The sequence below is a fragment of the Rhea pennata genome, chromosome 19, assembly GCF_028389875.1.
Source record: "Rhea pennata isolate bPtePen1 chromosome 19, bPtePen1.pri, whole genome shotgun sequence".
Lineage (NCBI taxonomy): Eukaryota > Metazoa > Chordata > Aves > Rheiformes > Rheidae > Rhea > Rhea pennata.
The window spans coordinates 3,838,148-3,858,063 of record NC_084681.1 but is presented as its reverse complement, the minus strand read 5'-3'; the positions used below and the strand labels follow the sequence as shown (position 1 = coordinate 3,858,063).

Below are 19,916 nucleotides of genomic sequence, written 5' to 3'. Positions count from 1 at the left end.
GAAAACATAATGTAAAAAAAAAATCTAATAATTTAAACCTTGCAGGAAAAGAGGCAGGAGCAATGGGAACCTCTGAAATGATAAATGTATGAATTTATTCCACTGCCACTGTGGGGTTTTAAATTAGTTTTATTTTTCTTTTATTTCTTGTTGTTGACAAGCTGGATCTTGTTGCTATCCAGTTGTAATGCTTAGAGATAAGAAAATCTTGAAGGTCAAAAATCCTGTTCTTAGTTAGTCTTGTGTAAGGTAATCTCCCTGTGCTTGTGGCAATGTGGAATGAGCCCACGTCACTATGGGTACCTAAATCATGCCTATGCAACGGCAAAATTCGCCATTCCTATCCCCGCCCCTTAAGTTGTTGCAATGAAAAAAAAATGGGGATCTATAAGGAAAACTTCGTGTTTGACGCAAATGACGGGCCGGAGGGAGTAAAGGAAGTGCATTGCGCTGGTGGTCTCACCTCCAGCCCCCTCCCACCACGCAGCGGCAGCAAACTAGTCTGTAGTTGACTCTGTGACCAATGACAGTTTTGCCACTAATGCTCCAAAACACAGACCTGCATGAGATGCAGGAGGAAACAGAGGAAACCAGAATAACTGCCGAGGTCCTGAATGTGGGGGGAGACCCTGAGACCAGACTCAGCTCATCACGCTAGGGGTGCACAGAAGCACAGCAAAGTGATGCTTAAAAAAAAAAAAAAAGTCAACCTTAATTACTGTTTTCCATGTTTCTGTGGGCTCAGTTCCGTGCTCTAATGCTTGCTGGATGTAGCTTTCCTTGACAGTTTTGTAACATCTAAAAGAAAGAAAAGAAAACGAAGAGGAAGCAAAGCGTGCAGGCCTCGATCGTGACGGGCCTACAGCTCTTTGACTGTTAGCGTTTCGCTGTGCTACAGCATGAAAGCTCTTGGTCTCTGCTAACTCATGCTTTGAGTAAACGGGGCTGCAGCACGTACATGAAAGACTTGGAAGAACAGTTTCTCGCGGCTGACAGCACGGCTGTGGCTCAAGACCTGCCTTTTCCTTTATCGCTGGGAGGGGGCTGAAGTCTAACGGTGCATCGCTGTGTTGGACGTCTTAATGCAATCTTATTTTAAGGGGGGAGGGGGAACCCACACAACAAGAAAAGAGTACTACCTAGGAATGGGATCAGGTAGTGCAAACTGCCCGTTTTTCTGATAGCAGGATTTCCTTTTTACTAAAACCTTTCCAGCAGTATGTGTCAGCCAGCTAAACCAGAGGCTTCAGCTACAAGGGTTGGACCTGTATTTTCTAGAAACAGGACTGTACAGTGGAAGTAGGATGAACCAGCTTGTACGTAGTGCCTTGCTGTGGAAGCAGGACTGTCTTTGTATTTCACTGTTGTACAATCAAATTTCAGACTAAGATTCTTTCTTTTACATAGTCGGGGGCTTAATTCAGCCTGGAATAAATGGGCAGTTAACAAAGGGCCAAACTCAGCTTGGATGTTGCTCTAGTTAATTAAAAAGAGTAGCATCACGGCTAAAATTGGCATAGGGCATTTAAGTGACTGCCTTTAGAGGCAGGGAAGAAAACCCTTGCTTAGCTCACTGCATCCAGCTCTTCAAATGCAAATTAACCTGTCAACATCTGCATGTAGCCACAAAGGGTAGCTGCAACAAGGAGATCTAAACAGCCAAAAGAAGGTCTGAAAATGTTTCATTCCAAATAGCTGTTTTCTAAAATAATAATTTCTAGTAAATAAGAATACATTTGAAGTGGTAAACTGAGCATCTGCTACATGAAACAAATGGAGGACAGCATGTGAAAAGAAACATATGTCAAGTATGCACTTCAGATGCATTGACTACTTGCCTCCAAAAAAGCAAATTTAACCAGATTTGCAGCAAACACGGAGTAAAAATCACCTCTGCAGACACAAGAGCAGCGCTGAACAGCGGTAGGCTCTAAGCTCAACCATACCTTTCCCTTCCCGTAGTGGGAGAGAAGGGTTCACTGGGGTTAGTCCATGGTTCGCGGACTCCTTAGGCATGCCAAGCCCAGGTGGCTTTTCTTTGGAGCAAACCATGTCTCTTCACCAGTACCTGAGCAGAGCTAACCAAGTCACCGCCGGAGCCAAATCAGACCAGATTTGGTTCATAGGAGCGATGATACAAAAATGCCCCTGCGCTTTTCTAAAGCATCTTGTACGCCAGCGGAGCCAGCGACATCCATCCTACGACGGCTGCAGCAACGCGTACAGCAGAAAATGAGCGCCGTCGCTGGGAGGGAATTGCTTGTGAATGAATTCCTTCCCCAAATACACTGCAACTCAGGTAAATTGTATTTCAGTGTTTTGCTTAGCTCGTTATCCTCAGAGAAGACGTTTATTGACTTAAGTGAAGATCTTACCTAACAAGTATAGAATAAGGCCCCTCTAGCAGGAAGGAGAAGGAAAGGTTGGATTTCAGCTCTAAAAAAGTAAGCTCTTCTTTCCAACACAGCGTGCAGGAATATTTTGCTCTTGCTTTCATGTAAGCTGGCCGTAAGACAAGGAGATAGCTCTGCCCAACTTCCCGATGGGGGAATAATCCTCTCCCACAAAACCTGGTACCCTCTGCCCATCCGCAGAGGCTCGGCTCCGTTTCAGGCATGCAGCGCTGGTCTCCGTGCTAACAACCACAAAGTGAGGGACGGGCAGAGATGATGGAAGAGAAAAACCCTCCAGAAAATACAAAAACCTGCCAGACACCACTGCCCTTCCCCGAGACAACTTCAGCGATCAGATCGCTTCTCACCCCTTATCAGGGGCTTCTCCTCTTTGCTCTGTTTACGCTTCAATATTTCTTCCCTGATGGGGGAAGTGCAATTACGGAAGCGAATCGGCTCCGTGCTAACAGCAGCGGTGAACTGCCCCGGTAAATAAATAAAATTCCAAGGGTCACATAAATGCAGTGCTAAATTTGAAATACTACAGAACAGGGTTACCCAATGGTGAATTTAGAAAGGAACATACCATTAAAAACATATGAAAGTGGCTACGTATTGATGCTGTATAAATATTTAAAGGGATGCCTCGTGTAAGGGTAGCTTCCAAGCTATACCTAAAATAACGTGTGCGAATGAAAATTAAAAGAATATTTCACCATTCAAACTTGTTTAAGCTGCCATTGAAATGCATTTTTTTTTTATCCCAGCCAGTGAACATTAGTATGGGTAAAGATATTAGACAAATTTCATTTTTGGTGTAATTCTACCAAAGTCAGCAGAGTTATACTGAAGATGATTTTTCTGGCCTTTTAAATAAAATGTAATTTTCTCCATGGGTAGTTATTAAATGCTATTGAGAAGGAGATTGCTGCTGCTGTTGGAAAGGCATTTGGGAGAGGTCATTCCATCCCATGTGAATAACACCAGTGAAAAAAACAGGCGGTTTGTAGTTTTTACAAGTCGAAAAGCCCCTTAGGGCTCTAACTACACCACACATCACTGCCTGGCCCAAAGCTAAGAGCATATGTCTATTCTGAGTTAAGATATTCCAGCTTGACATCCATTCCTACATTACAAGAATTCTCCCTTTGGAAATTTCTTAAAATATTGGAGGAAGCATTGCAGGAGATGTCCATGGGGATGTTTGGTCCCATCTCCATCAAGGAGGACATATTCCCTGAGTGTGATCTGGGTGTCTCAGCTGCTGTACATGGACATTTTGGACCTGGCTAGAGTTTGTGTCCCGCTCACCAGGTGCCCTAAGCACTAGTCGAGAAGCACGTTCCCTACCCTTTCTTTGGACTTGGTCATTCCTGTAGTCTCCTGTGTACGTGGACTATCAGCAGGAAGGGTACAGGGAGTACCCAGCCTCGCACTGCATGCATACCTTCATGACATGACAGCCATTTTCAGGCTGGGGAAGTTTTAGACCAAAAGTTTTCTAATTTCTTGGCATAGAAGTACCCCAAGATTACTGTACAGGAGGGTGTCACTGCTGTCCAGCAGCAGGATGGCCAAGCAACACCTCCTCTCCAAAGGGAACTCAAGGATCTGGATCCTAAGTGTCTGGCATCGCCCCTGGCATGGAGCTGAGCCAGGTACCCAAATTGAGGAGCAGGAGCCAAGACACAGTGCAGTACCTAGCCCTGCTATAGGATGACATAGACAGCTCTCCACCCAGCCCAAAGATTTCCAGACTTGCTCTTTGAAGGTACCTGAGCTTTCTTCTTGCCTTCGCTGTCTAGCTGAGTATTCCGGTTTGCCCCGGCAGAATTGAAAAGGCAGCGCAGCACTTTGTCTGGATCTTGCACAAACAAATTCAAATCTTGACTAAGTGTTGGGGCCAAACTTGGAGAACTACTTGACCATTTTACAAAAAGCCTAACTAGAAGAAAGAAGACTCATGGGATGAAAACAGGGGAACACATGAGACCTCATAATTAACATAACACGCCACAGATGAAATTAAAATGTAAATTAGTATCTCTAAACAGAGTGGTTAAGCTCTATCCCTTGGGACAGTTAAACATGAAATGGGCAAAGGATATATCAGAGGATCTATTCTTACACTTGTAGCATTTGGGGCTAGATTGCAGGTATTTTCTTTCTCTAAGAGCCACAATGCTGAGCTCCAAGAAAGGATTTGTCTGTGTGATGCAGTGAAGCTCAGCAATAATTACCCGTTGTGCTATGTGATGAGCTATCCTTTTGCTTCTTCAGTAGCCCATGCACCTGGACTTTAACTAACACCAAATAATATGCACAGAAAACATTTTTATGTAAGAGGAGGTGAACATCACTAAAAATCAGAGAGTCTTTGTATGGCATGCCAAACTGCTGAAGCGAAAAAATGTCTTCAGTGAAAGGGCTCAGATGTGAGCATGTTTCAGTGCACAGCTCCAGGAAAAACTCTGATAATAAATGTGAGCTTGTTATCGTTGCTTTTCAGTGGGAAGTAAAGCCGGAAGCAGGGTCGTGCTGGCTAATTGAAGCTTACATTTTCATTCAAGCACTGCATTTTAATTATAAACTGGTGACACAAGTGTCACTTAGTTCTTATCCTGTTTTAAGTGTGCATATATATAAAAATATTTTCAGTTATTAATTTATTCTTGTGGCCTTGTTCATTATTCTACATTATGTCTACCAGGCACGTGTCTAATAACATGTTTGAGACATGCTAATTCTTATGCCTCTTTTTAATACAGGGCTTACACACACATTTCAGGCTGAACAGTGTGCCAGTTGGCCAGCAAGCCAGGTGCACATTAATGCTGTAAAATCAGCATTAGTAACTGTGTACCCATATTCTGGCCAGCTGCAAACACTTGCACAGCCCTCCCAGGGCAGAGTGTACATGCCAGAAAAAGGGATAACCTGTGGGAATTGCTGCATTCAGAGATGCAGCCTGCAGACCCCGACAACGAGGTCCTGGCATCCCAGGTCTGGCCCCGACTCAGAAACGTTCACCCTCTGCCTGACTTCTGCATCCGAGCAGTTCCTCTGATTCTGCAGTCAAGTGTGTGTTGACTTTTTGCAGGACGAAGGCCCAGGGTAAGATTTGGAATTCAGGTGGAAAATTTCTGGCCTGTATTTCCTTCTCTACGGGAGACTCTCCCAAGACTGTCTCCAGCTAGAACGCTGCCATTTTTATTCAGAAATGTAAATAAAAGAAATAAAAGGTCATTGGGAATGGGCTACCAAGAAACACAAAAAGTCATTAAAATAAGAACAAGACTACAAATAAAAACAAGGGGAATATTTCTAGAAAACAAGTTATGAAGGTAATCTTTTTCAAGACCATTGAATGGAATTGGGTAGCTATTTTTTTTCCTCTTAATTTGCTATCCACCTATAAAGTGGTTCTATTCCAATAAGCACTACCATAGTGGGACATTGCAAATGAGTCGTTTGACTGGTTATAATTAGAAGTGATATTCTGAATGCAGCACCTTGTAGTACTCTTAAATACTATACACTTTATTTCAGAGCTGGCATCTTTAAGGATCTCAAAGCATCTCCAAAACTATCTGCATTTGCCAGTGCTAAAGTCAAGGACAGCAATATAGCAAAATGTGCACAGCAAAGGAGAAATGCTCAGCAGTCACTGAAGAAAGCCTTAAAGTCTACTGAGAAAAACCCCAGGATGTTTAATCTTATGATTAGCAGATAGAGGCATAGTCTCAAATAAATATTTTGGGAACACCTAAGTAACTCAGAAAACCAAATTCTGTCGGCTCCCAATGCAACATAAGCTTCAAAGACATAAACCAATTCTGGAATAATATTTAGCGTTCACAAGCTACACTCTTTGAAAAGATCTCCCATCATCTCAAAGGATCTTTTGTTGACAGGCATAAATGTCCTTTAGCAGTACACAGAGCCAGGTGGATGTGCGCCAGCTCTGATCCAAGTCCAGGGTGGTCACATCTAAGCAGCACTAAGACCAAGGCCAATAAATTCAGCCTCCTGTCAGGTTTTATTAGCTGGGTGCATATACGTAGAGTGGCGCCTGGACGGGGACCGCTTGCCTCCCACCACGTGGTTGGAAGTATGAGCTTGAGTCTGTCTGCAAAGAGCACACTCACGTACCCCAAATTCCTGCAACAGCAAACAACTGCTCTGCTGCTTATCTGCAGGTAAGGTTAACCACCTAACGGGCTAGGAGTAGAAACCATAGTTTTGAGGAAGACATTTTCAGACTGTTACTTAGATCCCTGGGCTGTTTTAGTGTAGCAAGGGTAGCTCTGCTTGATACTGACATTTTCCAGCAGTTCTCATAATAAAACCCCATTTCAGTTCTTTGTGCTGTTGTCAAGCTCTAATTGTACAGAACAAACGGTTGGAAGTTGGCTGGCTGGATGTCAGGTTGGCAAGGTGGGAGCAGAGGAGTTTAAGTTTGGAAAGAAACAGAAGAGTCTAGGAGGGAAAGACCACTCTCCCTCTCCATCTTGCAACAGAAACCAAATTTCTGAAGTCTGGGGATTTTGCATGCCAACAAATAACCCACAGGCAATGTTTCCTATTCTCCATCAGGAGAGGCATACTCAGACAATAACAATTATTTTAGGCAATATTTCGGGCTGTTTACAGGGTTTAAACCCTGTTTATGAGTTATGGGTATAAATGTGATGCCACACTATGCAAATTTCTGTTTCACCAGTTTGCTAAAAACAAACTAACATGCAAAGGACCCAACTGTAACCAATTTTGCATTTAAAAAGCACGCAAAAGACTAGATGATCTACTGGGCAAAGACAATTAAAGCACACTATTGCCATTAGCAAATGATGTACAAGGGAATATTACTAACCTTCATGTCTGGCTACCTTTGAAAACTCAGCCTAAACAATCACAAGGTCTTTCAGCTTCAATGAGTTTGCTGTTTCATTAGCCTGTGGGTGTCTGCATGCTGGGAGCTGAGTTTTTTTAAAAAAATACCATGGCGATTCTTATAAAGAATTATCCACAGTGTGTTGATAATAGTGATCACTGATTTTCAGTGAGACACAAGATAGATACGTGCAGCTGTAAGATAGGTATATACAATAAACTGCATTTTAGATTTGATTACATTTAGGCATTATCCTATTTCAAGTTATAATTATGACATGTCATGGTTTCTATTTAATGCCTTACAGCAACAATACATAAACTAATGTCTCTGGGAAGCAAGTAAGATGCAACAACAACCCCAACACTGTTGAATACTATATTTGTGGACAAGAGAAAATGTTCAATCATCCATATTCTATCCCAAATTGTATTATTTAAAATGTATAAATGGGAGAAAACTGATCCGAGACCTCTGGTAGAAAATTGGCAGTGACTTAAGACGAGTTATTAACTAAATCTGAAAAAAGCTGGAACATAAATGAGGATGGTAACTCCTCACTGAACTGGGTACCTCTTCCCGTTGAGTGGGAGATGCTTGTCACTTCTGAATATCCCTGAAATATTTGGCATTATCAAGCTAATGGGATTGGCTAAGTGAGATGCTTTCAAAGGGCATAACTAAATGGCACGGCTCCAAAACAGCAATTAAAAGGAGGAATGCTTGAAAAAGAACAATGAAAGAGGTTAATTTGTATCAGGGCCTGGCAATCTGCACAGGAAATACTATAATTGCATGTAGCACTTCTCCTTTGTCCACCTCTCACTATCATGACAGCATGTTTATAATCACTGTACCTATATATATGAAGTTTGACAGTAAGTGACTCATTTCTGCTGAAGAAGAATTTACAGTACTCTTGGCAAAGTAAACAGGAGCCCAGATAAACACACAAGAAACAAAGTAAAACAGGTAGGGAAAATGAGAGCCCAAATCTCTTCTCTTTTAACAAGTGTATGATTATATATATTTTTGGTTAGCAGGAGGGCACAGAGATGCTTGAGAGTTAAGAGGAGAAATAAAAACCCTGGATTTCTACCTGGGGCAGTATCTACCGGTTTGCTAAAGAAAGACTCCTGCACAGTGCTGAAAAGCTAATTTAGAAGGTACCTTTTTAACAGAAGCGAAGTTACAGCGTTTCAGGGGGGAGGAAAAGAGAACGAGAACAAAGCCGTTCGGACTACAATGCACCAGGAGAAGGAAGAGAAGGAAGGGCTGGACTAGCTGCCAGGCTAAATCAAGAACAGCTTCAATGATTCGACTCACTTGGACCCACAGCATGCAACAGCTGGCAAGAAAGCCCCCAGATGTGAAGGGAGAGGGAGCTGAAGCCTGCCTAGGCCAGGCCATCCATCCTGCAGGCAGTTTGCCCTGAGGCTTGCTATTTCGAGAGATTAGAGAGGCCACATATCATTAATATTATAATAAATCCCAAGATAGAAAGAGTCACAGTCTCCAATTTCACTCTGGTCCCCAGCACCTCTTTTGCCGCCTGCCCCCCACGCACATGGCAAAAATACGCACTTGCACATGCAGAACATCATTCTGAAAGAAAAAATAAATAAACCATCTCTCACCCTAAAATTCCTAAGGTAAAATGAACAAACAGATATACTTTGGGAATGGAGATGAACAAATAAAGAGCGTAACTATCTGGAAAGAGAAGAGAGAAGACAAAATGCACTGTAATTTAATTGATCAAAATATGCCGATGAACTCAGACACCTTAGAGCAAGGTAGAAAATCGAGAGAAGCCCTGTGTGGCACTAGAGCTGTCTACTGAAAACATCCTTTTGTTCTGAAGTCATAAATGTGTATCACTGTTGCAGACGTATGGGCAGTTGTGCATTTATCCTGTTTATTTTACTACTCCTTTGCATCCTGCCTTGCCATCTGTTGGTAAGAATTTGGACGCTGAACCATAAGACTGCAATATAATAAATACCAGTAAATAGAAATCTAAAATGAAGATAACCATGAAGTTATGATTTGAAGTGGGATGAGTTTTTTCAGTATGACAAAAATGTTAGAAAGTACAATTTATTTCATGAGATGATTCTTGGCTCAGAAACGAGGGACTAGCAGGAAAAGGTCCAACTGAAGGGACAGATCTACGATCCCTTCACTTATATTGGCTTCATACTGGCATAATTCCACTGACTTCCTAGAAAGCAGTTTAAATTTATGGACATGGAGAATCAGACTTAATCCTGTCCCTCAAGGAAGACATGCTTAAAAACAAAATTATGTGTGTATAAAACACAAGTGGCAAGTAAAATGCTTCAAAAAGAGTTAAACTAGTGTTCATAAAACTTCACCGAGCAGGGCGGTCCTGTTGCCACCTCCCAGTTTCTCCACATTTTCTCTTCATTATTACTGCGGAGGAAAGCAGATGGGAAGGAAGCAGAGTTATCCCTACTATTCAGGGACAGATGAAGTAACTTGCCCAACATCACGCAGGGAAGCTAGCAAAGCCCAGACCTACAAGCCCATCCTCCTTCTCCATCCCCCTCTCCATTTCCATCAGGAGATGCAGAAGTTACTGCTCTGCTCTTTGATACACCAAACCACACAGACTCCTGCATGCCTAGAAGTGTTATATCAGACTTCACATTTCTCTTACTATGCAAGAACTCCTGTTGGGTCAAAAGAATTATAAAAGGACATGAACACACTGGTCTCACCTAATTTTCCCCCTTTTTATTGTCCTGTTTCTGTAAAGGTACCCATGGCTCCTGCGTGAAGGAAAGATACCTCGGCATGTTGGCCTGCTTTACCCGTGTGCAGTCGAGAGGGCGAGAAGGCAGAGCAAGCCCTGAAGAGGTGCAACAGCTGCCACCTCCTGCCAGCATCTAGTAAAGGTAGTAAAAAGCGCGGCAGAGGGGTCAGTTAGACTTGGTGGTGGCAGCTGGAAGGAGCCCAGCGACTGCATTACTTTACGAAGGTCACTTAGGACCCCGAAATGACTTGCTATGGCGACACAGAGCACCACAAACGCCATCTGCCAACCCTCCACCGTTCCCAGTATGATTAGAATAAGAAGTTACTACAGCAGCCCAGCCACAGCTCCCCTATTTGTATAACCCATTGCATCCGTGACTCCTTTCACAAGACATTTCTGAAACACTTAAGTAAAATGAGTATCATCCACATTGTATCTTGCACAGATGAAAAAGCTCTACAGCTGGATTACAAATATGCTTTCATTGGCTTATAGCCTTCAGGGAGTATCAGCAATGCACCGAACATCCTTGGGTTCCAAGTTTTGCACTGGGATATCTGACACGCCGAAAGCCATGGGGGAGGGGGGGACAAAACCCAGCATGTGCAGCCTGATAGCTCCCTACTGGCTATATAGTAGATCAAGTTCAAGAGAGCAAATTAATTCATTAAAGCAACATATATTCAGTCAATTAGCTTCAGATCCATGTTTCATATAACATCACAGGAGGAATGGATGCTTTGTTAAATCGATACAGTCACTTCAGAGCCTCTGTTCAAAGAGATGCATTTAAGAGATTCATGCTTTTTTTAGAAGAGAATAGATCTATCTCTTAGCCCACCTTATGCTGACAATTCCTCCAACACAAATTTTTTTTGGTATTTTAAAATATGCTATACTACGGACATCCCTTTGAAGAGACTGAACTCTGCTTCCCTAAAGGTTGCTCCAAGCTCAGAACCTGGCAAACACAATGCTTCAGAAAGAAAAATAAACCTTAAAAGGCTCTCAGAATCCCTGCCACCGATTTCTGACAAAACTCTGCTGCTTCAAACACCATTACCAAGATGACTTCGGAGCTGCCAGACTTGCGTTTAGCAACGCGCAGCAGAGCACGAGCGCTTTCGCACCAGCATCTGCTTTCCAAAGAGATGGAAAGGGGAAAGAAGGTATGGCAAGAACGCCGACGAAAACACGGGCTGAACCTCCCGAAAGTCTCTCTCAAATGTGTTTGAACTTGTTTTGAAAGAGCTGTGGATAAAAGTTCACCCTTCAAGGCCTCTGATACACATACAAGATACATATATATTCTCCAGGAAATAGGTGACAGCATACAGAGAGAGAGTTTTGCGTAGCAGAGGCGCTTGGTTGCGCGTTCGCCACGTGCAGCTACCTCGGTCACAGCGCCAGTACGGGCTCACGTGCCTGTAAAGCCTGTGCTGGCCACCTGCCTCGTCGTGTAAGCCACCTCCTTGCACCAGTGGCCTCCGAGTTAGGCCATGCCTGATACTAAAGTGATACAACATTTGTTGTTAAGCAAACAAAAATTTGGCAATAGCATTTGAAAATAAAGTCTGTATTGTATTTAACTTATAGCAAACAGTGCTGGTGCTAGGACTTGATAACATTGCTTCAAGCATGCGGAAGAATACCCATTCTTCTTGGATGAACCATGGATTTGCAGCACTGATGGACGGCAGCCTTCCTCTACCTGCTTGCCTCAAACAGTTTGTATGAGCATTTCAAGAGTATCCACGGAAGCAGAGCATGCGCATGCTGCAATACCCACGTTTGTGGATGTTCATCCAAGCCAGAAGACTTGCAAATAATTGTGCAAACTTGCATTTGTGCAAGTTTTTGAGTCATAAATGATTTATTCGACCCTTCCTCCAGATTATAAATGTTTCGGTTACCGAGTCAGGAAGGATAAATGGTTCCACGTGAATTAAATAACCAATTGCGCCACTTGAGAAGTAAAGAGCAAACGGGGAATATTGAAAGCAGCAGACACAGTAGGTTCAAAGGGATTCATATGCTGAAGTGTTTAATAAAATACTCTTCGAATAAATTCAAATTGCAAGTACATTACTTGAGTTCATATTGATGTCACAGGGCCTGCAGAGCTCTCCATTAAAGAAATAACTTCAGCATGCTAGTTCTGGAAGAGGAAGCGGTTTCAGCGGATAAAGTGATATTTTAAAAATTACTTTTTTTTAGATAAGTATTTGGTACATGTGTTTAATAGCAGTTTCTCCTTACGAGTAGGAGTCTACAAAGCTTACATAGCTGGACAGTTACCGTTTACATTACTGCATACACGAATAGGGGCCACTAAAAAGTTACAGCGGGGCTTAGTCTGCCCGTATCAGGCTAGTGTGAGCACTAAGGGGCTATTTTAAGAGACGGCGTTATTCTTCGCAGTGTTTGCAAGACTCTGTTCAGCCTCTTGACATTGATGCACAGCGAGGGACAACGACCGCGGCGCGGCTGCGGACGCAGGACCTGCTGTTGCTCCAAGTGGGGCCGATTTGCTCCTCTTACTAATCTGGCTTGGACGGGGTGGAGATGCAGAGGCTGGGATGGCGGTACCGGGACTTCACGAGAAACTTCTCACAAGCCTCACGGTCTCAAAACTGCAGCCGGTGTAGATTTGCTGGGGCCCTGGAAACCCCGGAGACCTTTGCCAGAGAGCCTCTGGGCCACCTGAGCTGCAGCACGGAGGACCAGCTCGGCTGCCGCTACATGCACACCCACACTGAGGCCTCTTCTCAACTGTTTGCTACCTAAGGCGATTGCCTTAAACGTAGGTTTTAAATCCGTGCAGAAAGACTGCTATTGCTTAAAATCATCTACGACCCAAGGAGCATCCTACTTCCACCTTTGGCAAACACAGGAAAAGAACAGAACGGGGATTTTGCAGGCAAGTGTTTGAGCAATGTGTCATTAATGCTGCTCCGCGAGTGACTAAGCTCCATAGTAGCGTTGACTAGTAGTACTGAAACGTGATTTTGTCCCCAAGATAACTGCAGCTCCAAGCAAAGAGAATGTGCTGGATCCCTAAGCCGTATCCCTCCAGCTAGCATTACAACGCTAATTTATCATAAAGCGTTACCTCCAGGAAGGAAAACAGGAAAGCATTGAGAAATGCCTAGGAGTTCAGTGAGAAAGCTACCTTTTCTCCACTCTGTTTCAGCAAATTCATTTGAAATCTAGGAATTCAGGGACACTGAACAGGTGACACTTCAAAATCAAGAATATTGATTTGTACTGATAGAGTTTAAAAACACTTTAATGGAAAATTTCAGCTGACCTGAAATTTACTCGGTGCAGTGCTTTATTCATCGATAGCAATTTAAGAGGCTGTTCAAGAAATTTCCAGCTTTTGCACATTTGCGTCTTAGATCTGTCTGTTTTGAGATAAGAGTGAAATGGTGCTTAAGACCATAACAATAAATTAAGTCGGCTTTTATAATTACTATTCCAAAACACAAAAAGAGTTCTAAAAATAGGTTTCAAGCCAGACTATTTAAGCTGTATATAAAATTTTGTAAGTGAAATTACTTTCTTGCTGTATATCTCATCAGAGTTGCAAGCATTACGGTATGATTTCATTAAAAGAACCGTCCATTCGGAAACAGGCAAGGGTTTGTTTTTCTAAATTTTCTCCTAGAAATGATTTCATTATTTGATAAAACAAAGCAACTTTTCAATGTTGAAAGCAAAGTGCCATGATAAGGTTTAAAGCATTAGTAATTTCATGTATCTATATATTTTATTTTATAAAGACAGGGCATACTGAAAATCTAGGAAAGAATGTAATCTCTTTTTCTCATACCTGGGAACAAAGGATAGTTTTCTCAAATCATTCGTTCTTAGCATATATTTGACAAATGACTTCAAAATTTTAAACTTTGGTTATGAGCATTTGAATTTTGAGGAGAATCAGCTGGCGCTGGTTAGACGGGGCAGGATTTTTGTTCCCCAAATGGATGAAGGTTCAAGTTCCACCCGCACACGACTGATATGGGCAACTTCTCCACGAATACCCTGGCTAATAAAATGTGCTCCGAAAGGCACAGGCACAGCCACAGTGCAAGCAATGGGAATGGAAACTCGTGAGCGTTGCTGGGCACTGCTGGCAATACTTGCCCATCTCTCAAGACTTTAGTGATGTCTTTTTCTTTCTTTCTTTCTTTCTCTCTCTCTCTCTCTCTCTTTTTTTTTTTTTTTTAACATAAAGTCCTGACTTAAGCCCCGTTGAAATTCAGGAAAAAATTCCACCAGTTTTAGTTAAAGCTGAATCGCAGGAGATTCCTAGAAGACCAAGCAGAAATCCTGATGTCGCGCAACTTGGGGATTTCTCCTAGATATGATAGGCCTAGTCTGGCAGAACATGCTCAGCAACTCCTGGAAGATGCAAACAAAACATTGAAAACTGAGGCTGAAGACACTAGAACAAGCTTAGCAAAGACCACGAGATTTGCTCCAAGTGGAGGGCGCTCAGCATCTCTCCGGAAACTCAGCAGCTGTCGAGATTCAACCCACATTTCCCCGGTGCCATAAAACGCCCATACCAAGAGTTAGGTTTCTTTTAGGAGTTATAAAGCTAAGCACTATTATTGCGAGGAAACCTTCACATTTCAGCAATCCTTTCTCCCTCTGTCTAAAAATATTTTCTTGTCCAACAGCCGTCCTGTGCATGCATACTGCTACTTGGTAGCAAATACGGTATTTTAAGAGAAAGAGGATTGTTGCACTGCAGCCTTAAAGAGGATCAGGTTTGAACAGAGGTGAGGACGAGGTGCTTCTAGCGTACTACAGCCTTTTCTGAAGAGGTGAAAAAAATAACTCGGAATATAAACGCTAGTCGCCGAACTACAGCCGGACTCGCCCGGGCTGAGCTGTCTGCCAGCTCGGATAACCCAGGCAACCAGGTTTGCAAAGTTCACGCGTGCTAAGTTGCGCGGGTGGCGTTAGGTGCGCAGAGGCTGATACGCCAAGTGCATTATCAGAGGGGGGAGACGGGCGGCAGCAGACCCGCCCGGCGAGAGCCGGCAAGGCGCCCGGCGCCCGGCTTCGCGGCGAGCCCTGCCCTCCCCCGCAGCACCGGGGCCCTCCGCCGCCGCGCTCCGGGCTGCCAGATGTTGTCCCGGCCTGGGGCCGTGCCAGCCCCCCCGCCCCGGGCCGGTCCCACCCCCAGGTCCCCCCCGCAGCCCCGGGGGGAGCGGCGCGGCCGGACCGGCGGCGCCGGGCGCTCGGCGCGCTGCAGCCCCGAGCCCGCACGGACGCGCCGCACCCCGGCAGCCCCCCCCAGCCCGCGACCCCCCCCCCCTTCCCCGGGGCCCACGCCCGCCCCCTCCGCCCGTCCCGCCGCCCCAGAGCCTGCAGGACCCCCGCAGCCCCCGGCCGGGCTCGGCAGCCCGCCCGTCCGTTCCCATAGCAATCCCGGAGATGCCGGTTGCCACGGCAACACCATCCTCCTCCTCCTCCTCCTCCTCCTCGGCCGCGCCGGAGACGAGGCGCCGGCTGCAGCGGGCTCAGCCCGGCCCGGCCCGGCCCGGCCCGGCCCGGCCCGGAGCCGCCAAGTTACTTTCTCCCGGCGCCGCCGCGGTACCTTCGAGGCAGCAGATCCGCCAGAGCCCCGAGTGCGTGAGGTCCCCCCGCGCCCGCCGCGGCGGCCCCTGCGCCTCGTCGGCCGTGATGTTGGTGCCGTTGCAGATGTGGGCGCTGGAGTAGAGCCAGTAGTCGGTGCCGATGGCGATGGCCATGAGGCTGAAGGCGGCGAAGGCGCCCACCGTGGTCAGCAGCATCTGGACGCCGCGGTCACACCACACCATGGTGCTTCATAGTCCCCCCGCGCGGGCGCGGGGGCCGCAACGACACCGCCCGGCCAGCGCCGCCGCCGCCGCCGCCGCGGGGCCGGGCTCCGCCGCCGGCCGCGCCCCGCTCCGCCCCGCGCCGCGCCCGGGGCCGCCCCCGCGGAGCCTCCGCGCCGCCGCCCGCGCGCGCCTCTCCGCGCCCGCCCCCCGCGCCCGCCCCGCCCCGCCGCCGCCGCCGAGCCCCCCGCGGAGCGCGCACGGCGTGGGGGGGGGGGGGGGGGGGCGGCAGCTTGTGCGCGGCTTCCCGGACACGTGCGCCGCAGCAGCGCGGCCGGGAGCGCGGGGGCGGAAGGGTGCTGCGGCCCCGGCCCGAAGGTGCCCGGCGCCGGCGGGGGAGCCGCCGCGGTTTCCTCCCGCAGCCTCGCTCCGCGCTTCCCTGCGGAAGACGGTTGCGGGCCGGGAACGCGCGTTTCCCCGCCGGGCCGCCCCGCGGGCGCCTCCGCGGCCGCTGCCCAGCTTGCTCGCGAAGCCGCATGTTTGCGCGGTGTGGCCGAGGCCCAGCTCCGCGGCCCGCAGCGCCCCGCGGACCCCGGGAGCGCGGCGGCCGCGCGGCTGCCGAGGCTTAGCTGTGGTTCCCTCCTGCAGCCTTGCTCAGCGAGTCGCTACGGAAGAAGGTTGCGGGCACGTGTTTGGACTGCTGGGTTCCTTTTGTCTGGAAAGAGATGGAGGGGAACCAACACCCTGAAAATATTTCCGCATGGGAAACCAGCTAAATTTTTAGCATGCCATGCTCCCTTCCACCCCGGCTCTCGTCTGCGCGGGTTAACAAGTCGGTCCTGCCTCTGCCTCGTCTGAGTGACAAGTCAGATGAATGGGAAGCCTTGCGGAGCGGCCAACGCGTTCGTGCGGCGTGAACGTGGCAGCGTGAACGTGGCAGCACTCCGCTTCCGTGCGCGCGCGTTAGCGAGTGGGAGGACGAGAGCTACAAACCCCGAGAAATAACCGCGCTCCTGCCGCGCAGCGCGGGGGTGGCTGCAGGTGCTTTGCCGCCTCCGTCGCTCGGCATACGAGCGCAGACGTGCGGTTCGCTTGCTGGTCCTTCTCCTGAAAACAATGAGAGCAAAAAAAGCAAATAACAATTAAAAGCTGATCTTTATTTCACAAAAGCCTTGACTTCTGCAAGGTGCTCGGACATGAAGCCCATAAACATGGAAGAGTTCCAAAGTGGGATGTTAGATTTAAGTATATAAATTATGCTTTACTTTTCAGTTGTAGTTTATAGATCTAACAGTGGCTTTGCAAAATCACCCTCTAAATTAATGTCACCATTAGGGACGGCAGAATGAAGCCAGGTAAACTCTAAAGCAGATTGAAGCCTCATTCAGAAAAACTGAATTGAGCATTTAAGTTTAATGAGGTTCAAAAACTTCTAATTTAAAATATATATTTGTACCTCTGTGCTTTGGGGGTTTGGACAGAGTGAGAAAATGAGCTTCTCTCTTGCTGCTTCAGTATCTATTTCCATAGATTTTTAAACCTATCAAGTCTTCATTAATATTATTTATTTGTATTGCTGTATTGCCTAGGAGAGCTGCTCACGGGCCAGCGTTCTGCAGCAAGTGCCAGGGTACGTGTTCGGGGAGCTGTAGCCAGGGGCAGCCTTCCTCCCCGGCACGGAAACCTCCTCCCACAGCGCTGCCCGTCCGGCCGTGCAGCAAGAGAAGCAAAGAGGGGAGATGAGGCTGGTGGGTTCCTGCAGCCGGTCTCCCGCAGCCGCGAGGAGCCCAGCAGCCGCAGGGCACCGCCGCTCCCCGCGGCCTGCGAATGAGAAACCCTGCAGCACCTCTCCCGCTCAGAGAAGGTACATTAACCAAATTCACTAATGAAACCCCATATCCAAAACGCCACCTTTAACAGGAGAGTCTTACTCCTCCCCCCATCGCCACCTCCCTGGGTTTTTGCAGAGAAAACGGCTGTGCCTGCTGGCCTACGAGGAGTCACTCTGGCTCACGAAGGGTTACAGAGACGCAGCCAAGGCAGACAATCATTTTCTGCCCAAGCTATCTTTTTTAGTTTAAAAATGTTCTCTATTCTTTTGAAATGCATGAAGTAGATTGTGGGAGAGCTAATATTATATTCCACTACTGAAAGCTGGTGGAGTATTTTACATTGATGTCTGGCTCTAGTGATTTTCTAAGGATTTTGAATTCATTAAATTCAACCATTGAATAATCTCCATTCGTGGCGGAAGGAAGGCAAAAGTGCTTATGCTCCTCAGTAGCAAAAAAGCATGTAGTCTTTTCTTAAGTGCAAAAGCTATCTGACCATTATGTGCAGTAAGGTTGCCCATTATGAAACCTTTGATCTGTGGACTTCGCTTATGATACAGCCTTATAATATTGGCATTGAATTTAGCAATAAAAGAGCCTTTTCCAGGGTGTTTTGCACTGCAGCAGCATCCCACATCCGCAACCAGAATTAAGACCCGATTGTTCAAAGCCCTAACCCGATGCGGAGGCTCACGACACTCAGAGGAGAGAGCCCCACATCTTCATGCTCTAATTCAGCGTGCCAGGCCGTGCAGCGCAAGGGCGGGTGTCCAAAGCCAGAAATACATTTTTTTTAAACACTGGAAAAGCAGAAACTTGAAACAGAATTGTTTCGATTCCTTGGTGTTGCTGTTCAAAGCTTTAAATGTAATCCTCTGCCTGATCATTTTATTCCTGAACTGAGTAATGGTTACTCTGGAGATAAAACTTTGGTTTGAACGGAATTTAGTGAGAGCTGTCACTGATGAAGTCTTGCCCCAGAGACACCACTGGTATCAGAAAAATAACAAAAATGGCAAGATTTTACCATTTAGGATTGCTGCTTCTGTTGGTAAGTGCCAAATGCATTGACACAGCATTTAGTTTCAGAGGGTATTGCATTAAGCTTTTTTTTAATCTAACATCTAGAAAAATAATCGTAGAATTTTGCTAAAAGAAACTGTTGGAGATTGTTCCAGAAAAATTCAAGAAAGTTCTTTCTCAGGATGAAAATAATCAATTAAATGGAGCTTTTGATGTAGACACAGTCTAACCAGCATCAAAGCCTCAAATAGCTATTTCATCCTGCCTTGTCCTTTCTCAGTTTTCAGCTCTATGGATGTGAGAATGAGTTTTAACATCTAGGAATGTCCTGAAGCTCTATGTACACCGATATAATTGACTGTTGGCATCTCCTATGGGTCTTGATTTCTTTCCTACCTAATTTGATGCTAATAGTAGGAAATAAATCATGCTTAATCATTTAATTCAGATTATACTGTATATGAAGAACAGGAGAAATGTTTCATATAGTTTATGCAGTGTCAAATGGTTTCCTCCTCACACAGAATGACGGTGGGATTCAGCTCAACATACAATTTTAGCAGTAGAGCTTCACAGGTACAAAACCTTGCAGGCATAAGGAACATGGCAGAAGGTATCAGTCTTGTCACAGGTACTGTTAAGTAGGACTATTAAAGTTATTTATGAAACTCTGTTCCTCTATGCTTTGGTTCAAATCATGGTAATGTGCTACCTGCTGAATGATGTTAGCAGACCTTTGCGAAGCTGGGTCCAAATGACTTGCCAAGCTCGTAGAGAAAGTCTGTGGCAAAATAAATGCTGAACTTACTTCTTCTGAAGCCTGGTATGATGCCTGACCCACAAACCCATCTATTCCTTGCATTATTATTCGTTAAATATTTTAATGATGTAGTGCCTTTCATCTCAGAGGACCCAGCGCTGTTCGGAGGACCCCCTTCCGCCAGCCTGGAGAGCTTGACAGACAAGTCGCCATCAGATTTCGCAGCAATTTAGTCTAGCAAAAAGTGAACTTGAATTATGTTTGAGGAGCTAAAAGGCAGAATTTCTTCTTTTCTCCTATAAGAGCTCATCTGAAGTCAGCACAAACGGTTTCAGATTGTCCCTCAGAGCTGAAGAAACAATCATCTTAAAGGTAAAATATTGTCATTCACTTGCCATTTGATGGCACCAGTTTGG

The 19,916-nt window shown here is 46.0% G+C and overlaps 1 protein-coding gene across 1 annotated transcript in view; it reads right to left on the bottom strand.

Moving 5' to 3' along the window:
• The window catches only part of CACNG4 (calcium voltage-gated channel auxiliary subunit gamma 4), a 40,444-nt gene extending 24,538 nt beyond the window's left edge, over positions 1-15,906 (bottom strand). The window contains exon 1 of the mRNA XM_062591766.1: positions 15,684-15,906. Coding sequence (XP_062447750.1) covers positions 15,684-15,906 — 223 coding nt within the window. The remainder of the gene's footprint in view (positions 1-15,683) is intronic.
• Positions 15,907-19,916: the final 4,010 nt, after the last annotated feature.